The following is a 20080-nucleotide window of genomic DNA, read 5'->3' as shown; positions in this document are numbered from 1 at the left end:
AGGTTGCACCGAGAAAAGCAGCAATGCGGTGTTTGAATTAGGGCTCTCCTGTGGTGTGAGGGTGGTGGTTTGATGCAGCGTTTTGGGATTGTTGTTGATAACAAAAGTGGCCCTAGGCGGAGCTGAAGCACCCTGGTCTGGTTTGTAGATAAGCAGGGGTAGATCCTGGCAGAAGGAAGGAGCCATGCCTTGGGAAGGGCTGGTGCCTGGGTACCCTGACTGCTTTGCCATCAGTTAAGTCTTACAAGATATTTGAGGGGGAAGCAGCTGGATGTAGCCAAAGGTCTCTACCCTGCCCCCCCTCAGAGCCCTCACAAAACAAACAAAAAAAAAATCATGGTTTCTGTGTTTTTATAAGCTGTGATGGTTTTCTTCTGATAATTCAGCAGAAATGTAGCTACCTAGTGAAGCAGTGAATTGCAGCATGCCTCACTTTTGAGTGCATCAAAATCAAAGGCTCCTTCAAAAGCCTGTGCTTGGTCTGTCACATCCTCCCCTGTGCCCGCGTGCTCTTTCCTTGCAGTGCAAACCACAAATATAAAATGGATGCTCTCTTGGATTACAGGTAGCGTTCATAAACCCAAGTCTACTTCATAATCAGACTCAGACCTATTCCTGAAATGTCACACCTGGTTTCCAGGAAAATCTAATCAATCAAATCTGGTTTTCAGTTATGGCACACTCCCACAAATACATCATAAAGCTCACGTCTGCATTACCACAGACATTATTTGGCAAATAATTTCAAATAATGACTAAATGTTCCAAAAGAAGATACATTTACAGAAAAAAAAATTACTCTCCATGGATTATTCACTCAGCACTGGTAAATAGTTTGAGACATGACAATAAGCCCTCTAAGCACTGTGTGGAATTTATTTGCTGCATTTGCTTCTGAAATACCACTTGAAATTCTCCAAGTCCCTTCTGACAGCTAGGTTCGGAGGGCAGGCAGTCTGTGGGGGGCTATCATTGCCTGGAGGGGGGGGGTGGGAACGAAGCATCAAAAGGAAAACAAGCCTTTTAAAAAGCACAGATAAATACATGTGAAGAAGCTTTCTGTCTGCATGCTGGAGCTCTGATTCAATCAAACAGACCATTAACAGCATGGCAGCTTCTGCGTATAAAACAAGTAACACAGGCTGCAACAACAGCTGCAATTGCACATGCATTTTGAAGCGTCCAGTTAAAAACAAACAAACAAAAAAGAGACAGTTTTGCCATGTGCTGATTAAATATCATCTGTGGTATTTGCAGATGGGGAGCACTCATTTTTCATTTGGGTCAGCAGCCCAGTCCATGAGGCACGGCAGGGCCATAGGGCATTTCTTGCACCCTACACCCCCAGGGCTGCTGGGCTGGGGCTGCCCCTTGTCACCGGCTGGACACGGGTCTGTAGGCACAGCGGAGGTGCCCAGAAGCCCGGCTAGCGAAGGAAGGTAGGGCTGAGATCTGCATTTGTGATGCAGCGACAAGCCCAAACCCTTTAACGATGGTGGGAGTAGGTCGATCCGTGTCCATTAGCTTTGATAGCAAGTCTGCAGATGCAGCACCGCTACATCTGCCTCTTTCTGCCAGGGTGCTCATCCCATCTGCAGTTACTTGAATGGATGAATGACCTATATTGATAGACACGCGCCTTCCTCCCATGCCCCCACTTGCCGCTCGTGTGCCTTAATGTTTGCTCTGCCTCTGATCCATCTGGACTTTAGCTCTCTTGCGTCTAGACCCTCTTGCATAATATGTTAATGCTTTCTTTTAACCTACCAGTTTCCAGGTCAGGCGTTTTCTCCCCAGGGGAGCTAGCAAGCCTTGTGACTGCAAGCCTGTGTCTGTCCCATGTGAGGCTGCCTCTCACAGGTTATTCGTGAGGATTTCCAGCTGACAGCGGTGAGACCCACTCTTGTGGCTCTCTGCTGCACATCTGGCAGCTGTGGTCGGACCCCCCCCATGGGCCCATGGGTCCCGGTCAGGGTGCTCTGCGTGGACAAGGAGGGAATAGCAAGCCCCTGACACTGGGAGAGTGTGGGACAGAGACTTTCCTTCAGACCAAGGTGCCATCTATATTGACTCCCAAGCCCAGATTATCAGACCCAGCAGCTTGTGTAATGATTAAGCCCCTGAAGGGGAAAAAAAGCAAAAGAGGAAGGTGAAGGGAAATAAAATCTTTAGGACAGAAACAATAGCATGGGGTGAGGCATGAGGAAGAACAGAATACGTACTAAAAATTGTAGCTGGAGATGCTGAGAAAAATGAAACCTTTTGGAAAGCAGACTGAAGCGTGTGGTGGTTGGGGGGGGGGGGTATGTGTGTGCTTGTCTACCCACAGGCACAAGTGTGCACACAGGGCAAGGGTGAGACCAGAAGGCATCACAATGACCAGATCCTCATCACTCCTGAAAGCAGCATGCTTTCACTCAGGTGCCTGCTTATCTCATGCGAGCACCTAAGGTTGGGTATGCAGGCTGGCAAATGTGGACCCCAGGCCAGCCAGGGAGCCACAGTCCCCAGGGTTGGAAAGCTGAGCCTCCTCCAGGCTGCATCACCTCTGAAGCCTGAGGCTGGCATGAGGCAATTTTCAGTAAATGGTATGAAGGCCATTGCCTGTTTTATGGCTAGAAAAAGCAGCATACCACCATTTGGTTCCCCACCTCATCCGTTACAGACCAGCTTAATTTTCATAGGAGGCAAAGAGATTTCAACTCACTTTGTAGCCCTGTTCCCCACCACCCGTCTCCCTGTCTTTCCCTCTCTGCTTTCCCTGACTTTGATCCCTCTTCCTGCACCAAAGGGCTGTCGGTTTTACTCCGTCCCGTTATCTGAGGTATCTTGTTCTTTGCTTCTTCTCCAATGGACAACCCTCACATCCACCCTCTGCCCCTGACCACCCTCCAAACCCTTTTCCCTCTCTGCCTTGCGTGGTGCCAGACCACCTGGCCCTGCCCATGGCTCCAGCAGTGCTTGGCCACGCATCCACGTGGAAGGAATAGCTCTCGACAGTGGGTTTTTTTGTCACGCCGGCTCTTCACACTGTGGTGCCAGCTCAGTCCTGACTCTTCCAGACAAAGAGCCGGGTGTTATGGGGTGAAGAGCTTGCTGTCAATGAGTATAAACGCAACTTAACCCATGCCCGAATGGCAAAAGATGCTTTAATAGCACTTGTGTCCAACATAAAAGGCTTATCTCATTAAAAATTTGAGTTGAAGTAGTTGAGCTTTGATGCTCTGGGAATATCAACTTTCCGCACTGCACCATGCTGATATAAAACCCTGGGCAGAAACATCGCCCTTTGCCTCGCTCTGTGCCCAGGTGGAAGCCAGGCCCAGCAGCCAGCGATGTGCAAGCTCTTCCACCGTCCCTGCCCAGCTGTAGGCACAGCTCAGACTCCTCACTTTTCTTCCATACATCTCTCCAGTCCTCTGCTGCTCTTTTTAGTCTGTGTACCTCTACCTCCACCCCTACTCTAGGGTTTTTTCCTTCTTGCCTCCCTATTCAAAGACAAATGCCAGCACTTTCTGGAGTGCTGTCCCAGGGACAGGGGGGTCCCTGACATCCAAGAGCAATGAAACCTCTTTCATTTTCATTGCCCTGGCTTGTACATTTACTGAGGGTGACCAGGGAAGCTAGGAGCTTGCTGCTTTCATAAACTTCCCAGGATTTTTGCTAGAGGCATGATGCGCTCTCTGTCAGCTGTATGTTACCAGTGGTTTCTGGGAGTGAGATATAAAAGTGAATCTCACAATTTATCAAGAAATAGGAGGGAAGGATGCACTTCACATGTATACAGTCAAACTGTCCTCATGCCATAGGGCAGAACTAGTAGGAAACCTGATTTGAAGGTAACACTCATGGGGACTTCTTTACACGTTATGGTGCAGACACCATTAATATACTGTGCCTGGTATAGCACTACACAAGCCATTCAGGTGTTTTCAGCTCTAGAAAGACCATGTGCTGTGAGGATGGGCTTTTAATGTGCTACATGCATTTAATATAGCGTGCTTGAAAAAATGAAATAAAGTCAAGGACTGCGTAGTCAGAGATGTTGTTATTATGCACATGCATGTGAGACTGGGAAGTGGGTAATGCAGCTCCTTAATGAGTGTTTTAGATCATTAAACAGCACAAGTGCTATTGCAATAGACTGAGAAGAGCACACACGGAAAAAGAAGAGCAAGCAAGGTCCTGCACGTGTCCCAGCAGCAGACAGACGCATTGCTGTGACGGAGAGCCTCTCAGCGGGGGGAGCAGGGCAGTGGTGGGGAAGCTCTGGAGAGTTTGGGTGAAGAAAGAGGAGGCTTTCCATGGGATGCAGAAAGCAGAGATTTATCTCAGCTAATTTCAGGTATTTAAACCTGGTGCTTTTAGCTCCCTCTATATTCAGTGGAGGGAGAGAGGCATTTTCAGAAGATGGTCTGGACCAACTTTGTGTAAAGGTGCCTCCTTTTCTAGTGTCTGCAGAAAGCATTTAAAGCAATGAGGCTCTCAACGTTGGAGTTAAATGTAGGAGGTGATGATGTCAGGCTAAGATACTTATATATATGTCTTTGGTGTATACATTTTCCTATAGTTCTGCACTGTGGAAGGGTTCATTACAGCCCTGATGGATGAGTATCCTCATCTTCTGAGAGCCAGGAAGAAGGTCTTCATCGCAGTAGTCTGTTTCATCTCTTATCTCATTGGATTCTCCAACATCACCCAGGTATAGAGAGCCGTGCTTGTACCTCCATTCATGGCACCTTTCTAGCTACTTTGGCATAGCACACCAGCACTGAAAGCTTTAGAAGTGACAGCATCCCTAGGAGCCATCCTAAGGATGGATAAATGGGCTTGCTCACCACTGCTACATCTCAAGTGACTTAGGATGCCTCCATAATTTTTACCACTACCCTGTTGTCAGTCTGGCTTGTTATTTTGCAATTTGCAATAAGGGCTCAAGCCAACAGAGGCCAAGCTGAGGGAATGCTTGGTGCAAAGGGTTAAGATAACATAAAGAAGACCAGTCTGTTGGGCCCCTGAACCTCTGGGGCTGAAGCCAAGGTTCACGTGTGTCGAGGTTAGGGCTGAGTGGTCTGGAGACCATTTGTGGAGCACTGTAGGTTCATGAGGAGGCAAGGCAGCAAAACTCTTGGGAGGGGCAGAGCAGACTAAATTAAGTGACTCCATCTAAAATAGGGAAAAGAAAGAAATCCTAGTGAATCTCTGCTTTTCTCCTCACCCTTGGCCATGCCTGAAGACGCTGGCTAATTGTCTGCAAGAGTACATCAGTTTTGCTACAGGGAACCAGACTCCAGTGGAAACATTGCAATGCTGGCTTTATGTCCAAGGAAATTAACATTAAAGCCAATAGATACAGATAGTAGCGATCCAAGCAGCTGGCTGATATTGTTGATCATAATCTATAACTAAACTCCTTGACCCTGGTTTTGTCTCCTAAGGGTGGGATTTATGTCTTCAAGCTGTTTGATTACTACTCAGCCAGTGGCATGTGTCTTCTCTTTCTTGTCTTCTTTGAGACCATCTCAATTTCTTGGTGTTATGGTAAGCACAAAAGACCTTGTTCGTTTGTTTTCTCCATGGGCACAGTGAGTTATTTCAGAAGCCTCCCACAGTGAAGCCAATGAAAACTTTGCAACTTAAGCAATAGCTTAAGCTGATAACTCCAAAAAATCGGGAGCGGAAGGCTGTCATCTCACTCCTCCAGGCCACCACAAAGACCTCTGCACAAACTGGCAGATGCCTAGGGTCCTCCCCTCTGGTCCTTCAAGAGGACACCAGAAACATGGAAGCTGCTAGCACAAATTGCTTTTGTGTGCCTGTACCCCATCCCCTCCAGATACTGTTTCTCATGCCACAGCATTGTTACCTTCTTGCTGTGACTGGCCTGTCCTGTGTCACAAGAAGAGATGATGACCATGGTGCTGAGATGGGATGTTTTTTTCAACGCTCATTTCTCCTTGTAGGTGTGAACAGGTTTTACAGGAACATCGAAGAAATGATTGGCTACAAACCTTGCATCTGGTGGAAGATCTGCTGGGCCTTCTTCACTCCTCTTGTCTGCCTGGTAAGACCTGGGGCATCCTATCTGCAGGAGTGCATCCAGAAGGGCCTCTTAGTTTGGATAGGCTGTAGGGGAAACACGATGTTCTCAATCCAGTATAGGTCTGGTGTAAGGTGGGCCTATGCAGACTTGAGATGGGTGAAGTAATAGAGGAGCATCTTTCACTCTGCCCGCTGGGAATCACTTGTAAGAAAATCTCTAGATGATTGTTTTAATCTAAATGAGGCCTTCAGTTCTTCATTCTTTCTGAGATGCCAAAAGATAAGCAAATAATTTACTCTTTTAAAGAGCTATTATTGGTTCTGTGGAAAGCTCTCAGCTAGTCCAGCTCCAGCCTCAGCCCCTGATAGGCTTGTCAGAGCAAAAGCCATCAGCAAATGCAGTATAACCAACTGTGGCGCAATTTTGCCTTTGCTGGTTCCTGTGCTTCCAGCAGGAATAGTACAGGGAATGGTGTGAGAAGACCAACAACATGAAGATACAGGCTCCTGAGGCCAGCTCTGAGAATGCTGTTAACTTGCTTAGGAGCTGGTGTGGGGGCACTGCTTGTCTGAGTAGTGCAGTGGAGAAGGAAATCAGCAGTATTCCAGTTCCAGCTTTTTATATAGGATAATAAGAAATAATGTAAAATTACCATCTTGTGGGCTGAGAGCATCTGGACTAGTTTAAGGAGCTGTTGGGTTGCTATAAGACTGTTGGGAGCTAAGAGGGTAGTAAAGGAAAGAATGGAAGGATGGACCCTGATTTTGCACACCTTCACCTGCAATGGCTGGTGCTCTTTTCCCAGGGTGTGTTCTTCTTCAGTGTGGTGGAAATGACCCCTCTGACACTGGGAAAATACGTCTATCCCGCATGGGGACAAGGCATTGGTTGGCTTATGGCTCTGTCCTCCATGGTACTGATTCCAGGATACATGCTGTACTGTTTCTTCACCTCAACGGGGAGTCTCCGGCAGGTATGAACAGCTTCACCACTCCTCTTCTGCTCTCTGCTTAGAGTAAGCCTCCCCTGAACTAAGCCTAAGAAGAACCAAGCAGACTGCTCTGACAAAGCTGTCAGAGTACTTCAGGTTGGTGCTGCAGGAGCTCTGTGTACCCTCTCCTCCAGGAGGGCTCAAATCAGCCCCAGCACACAAGAACGGCCTCCAGCAACACGGGCTCGCTGGAGAGGAGTTACTAGCACAACTGAGCACTAACGTGTCTAAATGGCTGGGAGTACTGCTGGGCAGCACGTGGCTGCCTGCGTCCGGCCAAGTGGATAGACCTTCAGGTAGTCTGTCCTTAGGTCAGTCTGTTGTCCTTCATTGAGCTTTGTGCTTTCACCATCACAAAAAAGGAGCCCTCTTTCCCTGGATAGCACTTTGGTGCAGGGGACTGGAGCCCTGGAAGGGATTGGGAAGAAATCTTTGAGGTTTCTTAACCCAGAGAAATCCCAATTCCTAGCAGTCCATGGCTATGAGCATGGTTACCTGGCATGCCTCAGCAGAGAGATCAGCATCCTCCAAGCATGAAGCTTGAAATAGCTCAGGGCTAGGACCTGCTAGTGACAAGCATGCACAGCAGTAGTTTGTCGTGTGCTCTGTAAAGGGCACTCAGTGAATGAGGGGTTAAGAACTGATGCAGACTTTTATGCAGGACCCTCAATACCCACAACTCTGATCTTGTTTAAAACATTTTTTTTAATAATTTGAGCAGGGTTTTATGTAGCAGTGAATCATGAGTCTGTATGTCATACCTAGTAATTACTGTTAAGGTTTTATTTACAGTGTTGACATTCGGTCTTGAGAGCACTGTGTACAAAGTCCGTGGCTCGATGCTGTCTGCTGCAAGCTACAGGTGTAAGAAGTCATCACAGGGGTGCTGATTTATGGCTTTCCCAGCCCAGCTGCAACAGCCACCAGGCACCATCTAAATCCCATGAGTTTACCTCATGGATACTGTATTTTGAATAATGTTTAATTCAGAAATGTTTTGGCTGGAACTGCTGTACTGAGGTCAGCTTCAGGCTCTCTACCTCTGAGGTCAAGTTGCAGGTGAATTTGACTTTCCTTCTTCCCAGCTCTCCATTTGGATGGGCTCTGGTGGGGGAACTGGGCAGGTTTGGTGTCTCAGATCTGCTTTCAGTTTCTGGTCTCTCATGTGGGGTTGAGTTTAGGTTCTTGGCATTTTGTGTTGAAGGCCAGCAGCAACTCCAGTAGTAGGTCCTTTCTCAGATGTTTCAAGGGCTCCTTATCCCCTCATAATATGAGCTGGACAGGAGGGAAAAGTGAAGACTGCAACTACAGATACAGGTTCAACCCTTTGCTTAGGCTCAATCCTGTTTCCACTAGGGATGGTGAAAGCATGTCCTGGCATCCAGGGGCAGCTCATGAGCACGTTTCCACCCATCCCCTCAGCACCTCGTGCAAACCAGCAGTGCCAGCCAGCAGCGTGAGTGGCTGGTGTGCACCCTCTCTGTCCTGCTCTCCCTCTAACAGCACCCACACACATCAGGAGACCCAGACCTCCTCCCCACTGTTCCTAGATCCAGGAGTGAGCAGCAGATGGCAGCAGGAAGAAAGTCGGTTTCTCTCTGTGTGCGTGTGTTTGTGTGTGTGTGTGTGTGTTGGTATCAGAGAGACAGAGAGAATTTTTGGCCTCTTATATGCACAGATCCTGGATTAGCTTGTAATAGAGCTGGCGCTGGAGGGAAATTAGATGCCAATGCTGAATAAAGTGGTTTTGACAGACAGGAAAGATTACAAGTCATTTTGATCCTCCTGAGCATGAATGTGAGGGGAAAAAAAAGACCATGAATGGCAGAAGCAGCTCAGTGAATGTTTCAGGGACTTCACCCAGCAACAGCCACTTCAGCGGTATTGGAGAGTAGGAGCTTATTTCCCTTTGCTGGAAAGAGCTTCTTCCTGACTTAGTGATGTCTATTCAGGCCAGGCTCAATCCTCCTCTGCTGCCTCTTCTGCAACTTACAGCATTAGTCCCTCCCTGACAGACAAAAGTGATTCATTCTTCTGCATCACTCCTGATGCTCAGTCCACACGCCTCCAGTAATGACTTGCCCCACCATATTTTCCTGGGTTCTTGCTTCACTTTGCTTGGCTCTGTCATTTTCATTTGATCAACTCAGGGTGACAGGAATTGCTGCTGCTGGTGCAAAGGTTTGTGCAGGTGGACTGGTCTGATCTGCATTAGTGGCACAGGCGGTAGGTAACCTTGTCAGCCTGCTGTAGCTAGCTAGTAATGCTTTATAATCAGCCCTAGTTGAAAAATTATGGAAACTGGGAAAATGGGTCTTCTCCGATGCCTGTGACTGCAGCTCTCTCTTGTTCCTACTTGCAGCTGGTATTGCCTGGTAACAGTTTGCCTGTGTTATAAGGGTGATCCCTGTATTTCAGATAAAAGGAGGAGCTGCTGTGCTGTGTGCAGCACCAAAGCAAAGGTGACTTGCAGAGGCTTTCAGTGGACTGCTGAATGGTGCTGGAGGAGTAACTCCTGCTGCGTGCACCGTCCCCTCGCCCTGTAACTAGGGCCACCTCTGAGGCTTGGGGCGAGGGGTCCCAGCCCTCAGCTGCTGCCACATGCCGGCTGTCCCACCGCTGCTGCCCCTGGCTGACACGCTCTCTCCCTTCATTCCCCGGCAGCGTTTGCAGCAGATGACACAGCCCAAGCCAGAGGTGCACACTCAGAACAACGGCCTCCAGCCGAAGATGTCCTTGAACGGGAGGGTCTCGGATGCCACCGTCTAGGAGGAGAGCCCAGACCTCCTCGCCCTGCCCCGTAGCTGCTCACACCATGTTGTCCCTTCAGCTCCTCTGGCACAGCTTGCTGTCCCTGGCTCCACGGTGGCTTTCGCTTGTTGAAGAGAGGACCTGGCAGAGGAACCCTCTCGCATCTCCTCCTCCTGGCCCAGCCTACCAAGGCCCTGCACGAGCTGCTACCAGGGCGTTGTGCGGTGACCGTCTTCATCCTGCAACATCCTGGTCCAGGCTCTCGGGGAGGAGCAGCCGGTGCCCAGGTCTTCCTCCTCCTGACGAGAGGTGGTGTTTCTAGAGAGCTTAGACTGATCGCTGATCAATTGTTCTTCTTGCCTTTCCATGTGAACCTCCGCAGAGCATCCCATAGCACACAGCTGTGCTGTCACCCCAGAGAGCCAGCTGACACCAGGTTCAAATCCCAGATGGCTGGCGATTGATCTAGCGTAAACCAACACTAGCAAATGCATAGCTGGAGGGGATGTGGCAGAATGAGGCGTTCCATTGACGAGTCCAGCGTGCTAGTAGCTGTAGGACATCGCGCCAAAACTGGAGAAGGGCATCAGGACAGTGTGTGCTGCTCACAGGTGCTGTGGTTCAGCCCTGTGCAGTCTCCAGCCATTTTCACCGCATCCATTGGGGCTGGCACTGTGAGCCAGAGCCTAGCAGAGTAGGCAGCCTTTTTCTTCTGGAACGTCCTGCCCTCTGCAGCTGTGTGCAGTAGCCACTCCCTGATCCTAAAATGCAGTTTAAAGGGTACGTGGAGGGCTCTTTGCCAGAGGCTGTCCGAGTCTCCTACACTGACCGCTCTCTGCTGCAATCAGCTTTGTGCAGAGGCAAGAGGTCTGCTGTGTGACGAGGAGACTTTCCAGCTCTGTGCAAATCTCCCGCGCAGCTGGAACAGGGTGGTTCCTGCCAAACACCCTCCCCGGCTGTGTCCCCGGGTGGGAAGCAATAACATGCAGCATAGTGCCCACGGCTGGTTTAGCTCATGCCTTTTTTGGGAAGTGCCAACACCTAAATCCCAGCCGGTGGAAGGCAGGAGCTCCTAGGGGAGCTGATAGGATGTAGCCACCATGCTTAAAGCCGCCCCTGTGAACCAGTGCTAATTTCCCTTGTGAAGTGTCTGTACAGGCAGCTGCTGGTGCTGGCACATCCTGACTCCTAGCACACACAACGCAGGAGGCCGTGAGCTGTTGTACATGATGCTGGAGGAATGTATAACACCTCAGAGAAGGCTGGGAAGTGTTTCAGAGCAATCCTAAAGCAGCAGCATATTTCTTGGTTATGAAGCCTTGAGAAAGGAGGTGGTTCATCATAGCACCGTGTGCAGGTGTGACAGTGATGCTCCCATTTGTGACAGCCTCCCAATGACCCCATGTGGAGATACCCATGTACTCGGAGCATTTGACGAGCACCCATCATACATGTGCACGCACAGTGTGACAGTGCAAATTCGTCTCTCCCCTCCCTTAGCACCCTGACAGCGTTCCCAGGTCTGCTCGCACTCCCAGGTTCAGTTCAGAATCAACAAATTCATAAATGAATGTCCAAGAAAAGGTACGTCCCACTCACGCTTCCTACCAAAGGGCCTGGTCTTGTAGGTGACAGGCTGAAGTCCCCGGAGGGTCCTACCGCAGGTGCCGGCTGAGTGATGAGCCTTTGCACAATTGCCCTGCACTCCGACAGGCGCTGTGGAAGGATGTGGGTCGCCCTGTGCTGCCTGTCCCTGGGACCAGCCGGTGCATGGGGCCAGCCCGCTCTTCCACTGGTCTCCCAGCCTGAGGATCAGTAATGTAAAGAGGAAAGGAGTTGTCTGGTTAAAGCTGAAGTCAGTCACCTTTGTGGTTGGTTCCCCTGCCAACTCGCTAATGCATCTCGATTAATGTTGCTTTAGATGTGTAACCAATTTGTATTTATACGTGGCACGTCCTGTGTCCTGGCTCTTGAGTGCATGTTTTGCAGTCTCCAACATCACAAGCTGAGATCATGCCCTGTCCCGCACCTAATCATTAGGGTGTTTGTGTCAAAAAAATCGCAGCTGTTAAACAGACATGAGGAAACGCTGAATTTACAGGCTTGGTCTTGTAAAGCCGAACATCAAACACTGAAAGCTGCAATCATAGTTCATCATAATTAATCTCAGCCAGTCACACACATGTCATCTTTCCTTGTGCCATAATTGCCAGCGCTAGCATAGCTGAAATTTTCTATTCCATTTTCACCTATTTTTATAAACTGGGGAATAAAGGAGATCACTATATACATCTATGTCCTTTGAGAGGGACATCTGTGTTGAAAACAGATGTTAACCTCTAAGCTTTCCAGTAATGACCTTTACTAGAAACCTGCTTTTGCCTGTGCATCCAGGTCATGTAACCTCCCTCCCCTTAAATGCAGACTGAGAGTTGTGCAGGTGGGTGATGGGCAAAGGAGTCAATTCTTGAGCGAGGCCTTAAAACCATGGAAGATCCCAATTTTTCCAGCTTCATTGGGGCAGCTCAGGTCTGAGGTAGACCAAATCTGTGTCAGTGGTCATTTTTTGAAACTGTTAGCCAAAGAGCTCAGTTGCTGAGAGAGCTGTTCAAAGGGTTGTACTATCCAGGTTGTTCCTCCAGGGGACTGGAGAAGGGAGGGTCCAGAAAACAAAGTCCCTTCCCTGGTGGCTGAGGAAATCCCTAAATCCTTCCTGCTGGGATTTTAGTCCTAGCATCTCTCTGACTTGTGGCCTTGCATGTGGCAGATGCAGAACATAACTCCAGGTGTAGCAGCAGGGGCTACCCCACACATGGGCTGCCATAATAGCAGTATTTGATGAGATTTAACCATTTGCTCAGTTTCCTGCCTGTGACACTCTCCTTCGCTCTCCCTCCTGCCCTGCTCTTTTTCTCTTGCCTCACTTCTTCCCCACTATTATCCATTCAGTGGCAATTATCTACCTCAGCTTGCTTCTTCCTGCTTTTTTGCTTCCACTACTGTCAAATTACATCTCTCCTTCCTTTTTCTTCTCCTTTCTATTCTTTCCTCATTTATATCTCTATTATTACCACCTCACTTCTCTGCTTCTTTCATGTGCTCTCCTTCCAGCCTTATTACTTATCCCTTCATGCCTGTGGCTCAGCTGCTCTTTGTGCGCATGCTCAACCCTTCTGCCTGCTGAAAGTTGGAGCTCAGGACCCCGTGGAGGAGCTCAGCTTTTTGCAGGATCCGGTCCCTAAGAACCAATTTCCATCCCAATATCAAAATTATAATGAAGTTCCAGCTATCCTCTCTTCCTCTTTGCACCAGAAAGCGCTGTGCCAAGCAATGCTATCTCTTGGTATTACTAGAAGAGACATTTCAACCCATATTCCACCAGTCTCTGCAGAGCTGTGCCTGTTCCGAAAGATTTTGTGGCCTTTCCTGGTTTTGCACTATTTTATTTCCACCATGAATGTTTGGATCTGCAAAGTCAGGCGTTCGTAGCCTTGCAGGGAGGAATTTGCCCTTAGTCAAGCTCAGTCTGATTGACTGATCCCCTCCTCCAGCATTTCAAACTCATCCCATCTTCAGTGCTAGAAGAGCCTTCCCACCTCCATCATACGCGGGTTTCCCATCTAGTGAGAAGGCAGGGATGGGGCTAGCCCCTTGAGCTCACCCCATGCCTCAGAAATGCCACTACAGGCAGGTCCAGCGAAGCAGCCATATCTGTGCGTTGACTTTTTGACATCAGGCTTCGGATACCAGCTGAAAGGCATGTGCCGTGCTCGGTGCCAGTGACTCCTCTGTAAGAAGTGCTTTTGTGCTGTTCCCACTGTGCGTCGCTTCTGCTGACCACCACTCTGCTCCTCATTCCTTTTGGCTCACCCAGCAGAGAGGATACGTGCATGGCCGGGGGGTGGGATGCTCCCCTCTCCCCCAGGCTGCGGTTCAGAAGGGAATCCCACTCCCCTGTGCTCACCTACAGCGCTCCTGCCCTTTCTCTGCCCCCTTGCCTCCCCAGCACCCGTCAGCCTCTCCCTCCCGCCACAGGCAGCCACTCAAAATAATCCCCCGTGAAACCTCTTAATTCTAAGGAGCTATTTAGGGAGCTGTGTTCAAATCCTCCTGAAATCCTCTTTTTCCTGAGGGCTGTGAAATATAAAATAAACGCCATTGCCCCCACCCTCTGCCGCAGCAGTGGGGGCTGAGGGGGCCATGGGAAAGGCAAGACTGCTTCATTGCTGCGCAAGTGTCACTCCCCCTGGAGATGCAAGTGCGATCCTCTCCCCCAGGAGAGGGGAGCTCTTCCTGCTGCCATTCTCCCAGATGTTCTCCAGCAGCTGGCAGCTGGTTGTAAAACACGTGTGCAACATCCACAACACGATAGCGATGCCATGTGGCACTGTAAGGCTTCGGCTAGCCGACTGCTGCGTAGCTTGTAGTCTCTCCACAGCTCTATTAAATGACGTGTTGGGCGCAGTTGTGCTGTGCATTGGGGGTGCCCTTAAAGCCGGTGTCATTCTGGATGAACAATTTGTCCTTATCCCTCTCCTGTCCCAGGGGGATTCTCTCTGGATTGGGGGACCCTGGTTGCATTTGGTGGTGATGGCCAAATGGGGAGGGGGGTCTGTGCCGCTAAGGGGCATGTCCGCTGTGGTCTTGCTTGTATTGAGGGCTACCAGCCCACCCATGGTGAGGGAGCCTGCACCAAGCACGCTGCCTGCTTTTCTCAGGAACTGAGCACATGAAACACAGTGCTCAGCATTGGATGCCAGTACTGGCACTGGAGGCCACGCAGTGTGCCCATACAGCATGGTTTTCCTCTCCTGATGTCTGATCCTGTCTCTGTACATCTCCAGCTATTAGTCAGAGTCCACCTAAGCAGCTCAGGGGTAGGAAGAAAAAGCCTGGAAATTCTGAAACCTACCGATGACACCTGGGAGCTAGCTCTTAAAAATGAGTGCAAAGACCATTCTGATCATTGCACGCTTTCAATGCCCTAGGAAAGGGGACAGAAAGGATGTCAAGGGAGGGTTGAAAGATGGGGCCTCCCATGGGGGTTAGCTACCTTCTCCCCCTCCACCATCTTGGCTACTGCAGCAGCCCTTGAGTCGGGTACGTGTCTCTTCTTCCTCCCTTCTCTGCTTTTCATCCTCTTGCTTGCCTGTCTCACCGTCCCTCTTTGGGGAGAGGCTTGCCAGCCCATGCCAGCTTTTCTCTCCTCCTCAGCCCTGCTTGGTGCCAGTGACTTGTCAGCCCAAAACGCTGGACAAGTGTGCCTGTTGCTGGGCCAGGGGATGCCTGAGGCGGGCAGTCTGGCAGCAAGCAGCGGGGCAGGCTCTGCACAGAGGCTGGGGTGCTGTCCCTTCCCTGCTCACCCAGTCACTCCTGTGCAGGGTCCCTGCCTCATTTCTTCCCCAGAGCTTCCCACCGCCTCTGCTAGCAGCACTTCTGCTTGGTGCGGGAAGCCAGTGCTGTTTCACTGACATCTAACGGGGGTGTCAGATGTTTTCCCCTCCCCTATTGACAGCCCTCCATAGCCTCGATGGAGGGGAAGAAGGGTGCTGTGAAAGCAAAAGCCGCAGCGCTGTGCACCCCATATGTTTTAACAGCTTTCCTCCATTATCTGCGTCTTTAATAGTATGTTAAAGTGGTGCTTGTGGTCAGAGGTCCAGGCAGGCATTCAGATTTGCTCAGAGCTGCGTGGTGGCAGTGACATTACTACTCTGGCCTTCAGGGTTTGTTCAACCCACAGGGAGGAACCCCCGGGGCTGGCGTCCCTCCCTCCAGCACGCTGGGTGCCCTATCCAGCATAGGTCCTCACATGTCCCCTCCCGTGCCCCGGTGGCGTGTCAGGAGGGCTGCCTGCAGGGCTGTGTGGCATTTCCCCTGGCTTTAGTGCTTGCCCTGGCACGTCCCAAGGGGCTGGGACCCATGTGCAGCTGTTGAGCCCCCGGGCCATGCCCATGGGGGAGCCCCAGGTGGTGGCCCCGGGGCGGACACCCGGGGGGTGGCAGGGGACGGGGTGGCATCCCGGTGTCCCCACTGCAGCGCTGGCTGAGGCAGCACCGCCAAGGGCAGTGTGGGCCTCCTGTCAAGCACATGTCCATCATCCCAGTGATGCTGTCAGCTGGGAAGTGTCTGTGTCTGGAGACGCTCAGGAGAGGTTAGTGCTCCCTGTGCCGATACCTGACGGCTGTGACGCTGATGGAGATGCCTCCCGACAGCCCAGCATGATGCCGCTGCGCTGCCAAGAAAACGGCACCAGCCTTCATCAGGACCCCAGGGACCAGCCATGGCTCCTTGTGGGGTGGCACGTGTCCCCACCGCGGCCGCTGGGGACCAGCAGCCCTCACCCCCACAGCTGCAGCCCCATGCAGAGTGACCATGGGGGGGGTTCACCCTGGCTGTATTAGTGCACCACAGGAGCTTTCTCCAGGGGACCCCGGGGGGGCCCAGGTGTTTCTGCTTCCAGACAAGGAAACCCAACCCAGAAGGAAGGGACTTGCCCTAGTCACTGGTGTAATGATGGGGGGAGCAGCCTCAGACGGCCCCATAGCCACAGCATGGGGCAGGTAACCTGCCCAGGGGGGCACTCCTGCCCAGACACCACATCTCCTGTGAGCGCGGGGGCCACCAGCAGAGCAGGGCCCGGCTGCCCAGCTGGATGTTTTTCTTCCTTTGAAGGCTGCGTGGCTTGGAGAAGGCTCTTGGCCAGTTTGCGTTGCATCATGCCGTTTGGGAAAACACAAATACCCTCGCAATGACCCCGTAAAGAAAAACACCCCTGAGTTTTGTGCTGATGCTGCTGACCCGGCTCCAGACAAAACCTGGCCCATATCTGTCCAGATACGGGGTTCTTCAAATGTGAACTCATCCCTTGCCATCAGCCTAAAGCACGCTGCCTCCTGTCTGCTCAATGGCTCCAAAGCTGCGTACAGTCTTGGAGGTACATCAGCCCCCGGGCTGGCCCTGGGGGACGAGGGGCAGGACACGGAGGTACCTGTGCCTCGTGTCTCAGCATGCAGGCAGCACTGGCCGCCCGCCCCGCTCCCTGCCCATCCCCGAAGAGCCCGTGTGCCTTTCGGCTGCAGCTCTCCCTTGTCTGCGTAGCTGAGCCCGACCACCCGCCACCCCCTCATCTGTGCATCCCCCTCCAGAACATGCCAGAGCTGACTGACACGCCTCTAAAAATAACTCCTCGGTGGGGACAAGGACGAGAGACAGAGAGGGATGAGTGCTCTTGGTGGGAGGGGGACAACATCCCCTCCACCTCTCCTGACAGTGCCACAACGTCCCAGCTGAGTGGCCACTCCGGGTCGCTGTGTGCCCAGCCCGTGGCACAAATGCTTCGATGTGTTTTTGGAGCGTATCTCGTCCTGTGGGAAGGAGAGAAAGAGAGCTAGCATCTCTGTCCCCTCTCTGCACTTACTGCAAATGAAGGGATTAGGAATTATAATCCAAGATTCTTATTTTAAAGCGGCTTTTCAGCTCTGCGAGGGCAACTTCAGTGTGATGCTCCTAGGGGAGCTGGGTGACAGAGCAGCTGTCACAGCCCCAGCCACCCCAGGCGCTTGGGCAGCTGAACCTCGGTGGTGCCCTCCTGGCTCCAGCAGTGGCTGTGTGGGGTGACACTTCGGGGGGGGGGGGGGGGGGGGGGTGCTCTGCAGCCCAGGGTACAGGGGGTGTCCCATGGCTGGGCACTGTGGACTGTGTCTGAGCACTGGGTAGGTGCTGCGATAGGGCTGCCCCAGTGGATTTTCAGGGGTTCCTGGATGCTTTCAGCTTTGGAAAGGAAGAGGGATGTCTGCCTTTGGGGGTGGGGGGGTGAGTCTGTATTAGCCATCACTGTTTAAATGGGAGCGAGCTGGGTGAGCAGCACAGCCACAGAGAGAGGTGTGTGGCAGCACGGTCCCCGTGGCAGCATCCCAGCCCCCGCCTGGTGAGGTGCCACATGCACCCAGCCCCACTGGGGCTGCCCTGGTCCCTGACAGCGCCACAGACCCCAGGACCTTCCCCCAGCTGTGGGGACTCTGCAGGGCAGAGCCCTGGGATCTGAGAGATGAGCTGCTGCCAGTCCCCCGTGGCAGCATCTGCTCCTGGGGTGCCAAGTGCCAAACTGCAGCAGCCCTAAGTGTCCTGCAGCCCCTGGGAGGCTTCTGCCCTGCACCGTCTGCCCTGGTGAGGCACCGTGTTCTTTCCTCTTTTGCACTTTTCCCCCCTGCTCCTTCCTCCCACTGCGTTCATGGCAGACCTGTGTGAAATGTTAGCAAACTGCTGGTTTTTTGGCATATCTGCTGCCTTTCTCTTTGCTAATTATTATAGCAGTGCCTCTTCTAGGACAAGTCGACAGATGGCCAGGGTTTTATCTTTGAACAAGCTATTTAATAAAGGTTCCTGTTTTTCCCTTGCACATTTCTTTCCTGGCTGCATGTCCTGAGCTGCTGGATGGGTTGTCCTTTTCACTGGGGGTGCCAGAAGATGTGAGCTGAGGCTGAAGGCTGAGGTCAAGATCCCAGGGGATGTGGTTTTTTCTTTCCCTTTAGAAAGACAAGATAATTCTGCCTGGGTGCATGTGGCCCTTACTGAGCAACACTATCCCTCCCTACAAAAAGACGTGATGGAGAACCAGTCCCCACAAGGAGGTGAGAAGGGCTGTGTCAAATGCTGGGTCCTACAGGGCAGATCCTAAGTGTGCAGAAAGCTGATGTAAATGCTGAAACCAGCATGCTGCCCACTCATGCCAGCTGAAATCTGGCTTGCAGGGACTGACCTGTGCTCTGTCTCATGCTGCCATCGGCTTTGCTGTGGCCCACTGGGTGCAAAGGAGGTAATTCCCTCTGTAGGCAGAGGGTCACAGGCTGTGACTGGGAAGACAGGGAGAGCTGACAGTGGCAGGCTCAGCCAGCCAGTAAGTGGGGCTGCCTGGGATACTCCACAGAGCCACGTGTGACATTTGCCGCCGACGACTGATGGCTGCTGGTCTGCCTGGGCTATCGTACTTGAAAGCCACGTGGCTGAAGTGTGAGACAAAATCTTAGCAGGGCACAGCGGCTGGGATCTCATCATTACTGGGGCAGAAGCAGCTCTCAAGCGCTGGGGAGCTGAGCAGGGTGGGCAGCAGGTGCAGCCCGCATGCGGGCACAGGGAGGGCTCGCTGCAGCCTCCTGCCCTGGTGTGCTCGATGGACGCACCAGGTTTTGTTTCAGAACGCTAAAGCTGGGATTTCTCTCCACTGTTGCTATCTCCTGGGCTCTGAAGTGGATGTACAAGGACCCAAACCCTTCTGGACCTGCTCCGGGAGCAAGGGGAAAGCTTCCCTTTGCATGAGAGCGAAGGCCAGGGAAAGAGGAGGGGGCTTTGGGCACCAGCGCTTTGTGGCAATGCCTCAGCGGAGGCACCGGCACCAGGCCCTGGCACAGCCAGGCTCACTTCAGTGACTGTTTTCCCTGTTTTTAGCAGGCTTTCTCTGTACTTGGTTTTCCTAAATAGTTTTCAAAGCCAAGTGTCCTGGGGACTTGGTACCATTACCACCGAGCTCTTTGGCGATGCCTGCCCCAGTGAGAGGGTAAGTACAACTCTGGGCTCCCTGCACAGTGGGGCTGTGGCACCACTTGCTGTTCCCCCCCCCCCCCCCGCTTTTATTTCCCCCTCCCTAGGAAGCTGAAGAGAGTTTTGGTGGCTTTTCTTGCCTTTCACTTGGATAGTTACAACAGTTGTAACATCAGCTGTCCCAGGTCGCTCCTATTCTTGCCAGGACCGCTTGTCCTGGCGGGGAAAAAGCCCTGCTCGTAGCGTCCCAGGAGGGCCGGTGTCCAGCCAGCTGCCGTCAGAGCCCGGCTGGCAGCCCCCCGCGCTCTGCCCTGCCTGCCTGCGCCAGCATTAGCTGTTTTGGGCCTAGCTGGAGCCAGCACCCAGATGTCTGCTCAGAATACATGGATTCGCGTTTTCGTGCAGGGAACACGTTGTCCTCCTTCTCCCGTGCTGCCCAAACACTTTCCTCCAAGTTTTTTCATGAAACGTAACGAACGGCTGGTTTCAGAAAGGCGGTGAGGGGAGGAAGGGGGAAAGGCTTCCCCTGCCGCAGGCGGTGCGGGAGGCGGGATGGCGGCGCGGAGGCAGCTGCGGTGGGGCAGTACCGGCGGTGAGATGGCGGCCGTGAGAGGAGCGGGCGTCCCCCCGCCGTGGGGCTGCGAGTCGTGCGGAGGAGCGTCAGGGCACCCGCGGCCGCTGCCAGCGCAGAGCCCTGCAAGGTTGTCGCCTTCTCGGCGCACGGCGCCCTGGACTGACCCAGCTCTTTCCCAGCCAGC

General features: G+C 52.2%; 1 protein-coding gene across 3 annotated transcripts in view; it reads left to right on the top strand.

Annotated features, from left to right (window-relative positions):
- LOC115352440 (sodium- and chloride-dependent GABA transporter 1-like) overlaps nucleotides 1–13998 on the top strand; it is a 38918-nt gene extending 24920 nt beyond the window's left edge. For all 3 annotated transcript variants that reach the window (XM_030040605.1, XM_030040607.1, XM_030040608.1), the window contains 5 exons: nucleotides 4571–4702; nucleotides 5439–5541; nucleotides 5964–6064; nucleotides 6849–7016; nucleotides 9699–13998. In XM_030040605.1, coding sequence (XP_029896465.1) covers nucleotides 4571–4702; nucleotides 5439–5541; nucleotides 5964–6064; nucleotides 6849–7016; nucleotides 9699–9803 — 609 coding nt within the window. In that variant the 3' untranslated portion in view covers nucleotides 9804–13998. The remainder of the gene's footprint in view (nucleotides 1–4570; nucleotides 4703–5438; nucleotides 5542–5963; nucleotides 6065–6848; nucleotides 7017–9698) is intronic.
- The last annotated feature ends 6082 nt before the right edge of the window (nucleotides 13999–20080 follow it).

Source organism: Aquila chrysaetos, chromosome 17 (genome assembly GCF_900496995.4).
Source record: "Aquila chrysaetos chrysaetos chromosome 17, bAquChr1.4, whole genome shotgun sequence".
In the NCBI taxonomy this organism is placed as follows: Eukaryota; Metazoa; Chordata; class Aves; order Accipitriformes; family Accipitridae; genus Aquila; species Aquila chrysaetos.
The sequence above is the reverse complement of the archived record's forward strand: the minus strand, read 5'-3'. Positions and strand labels throughout refer to the sequence as shown.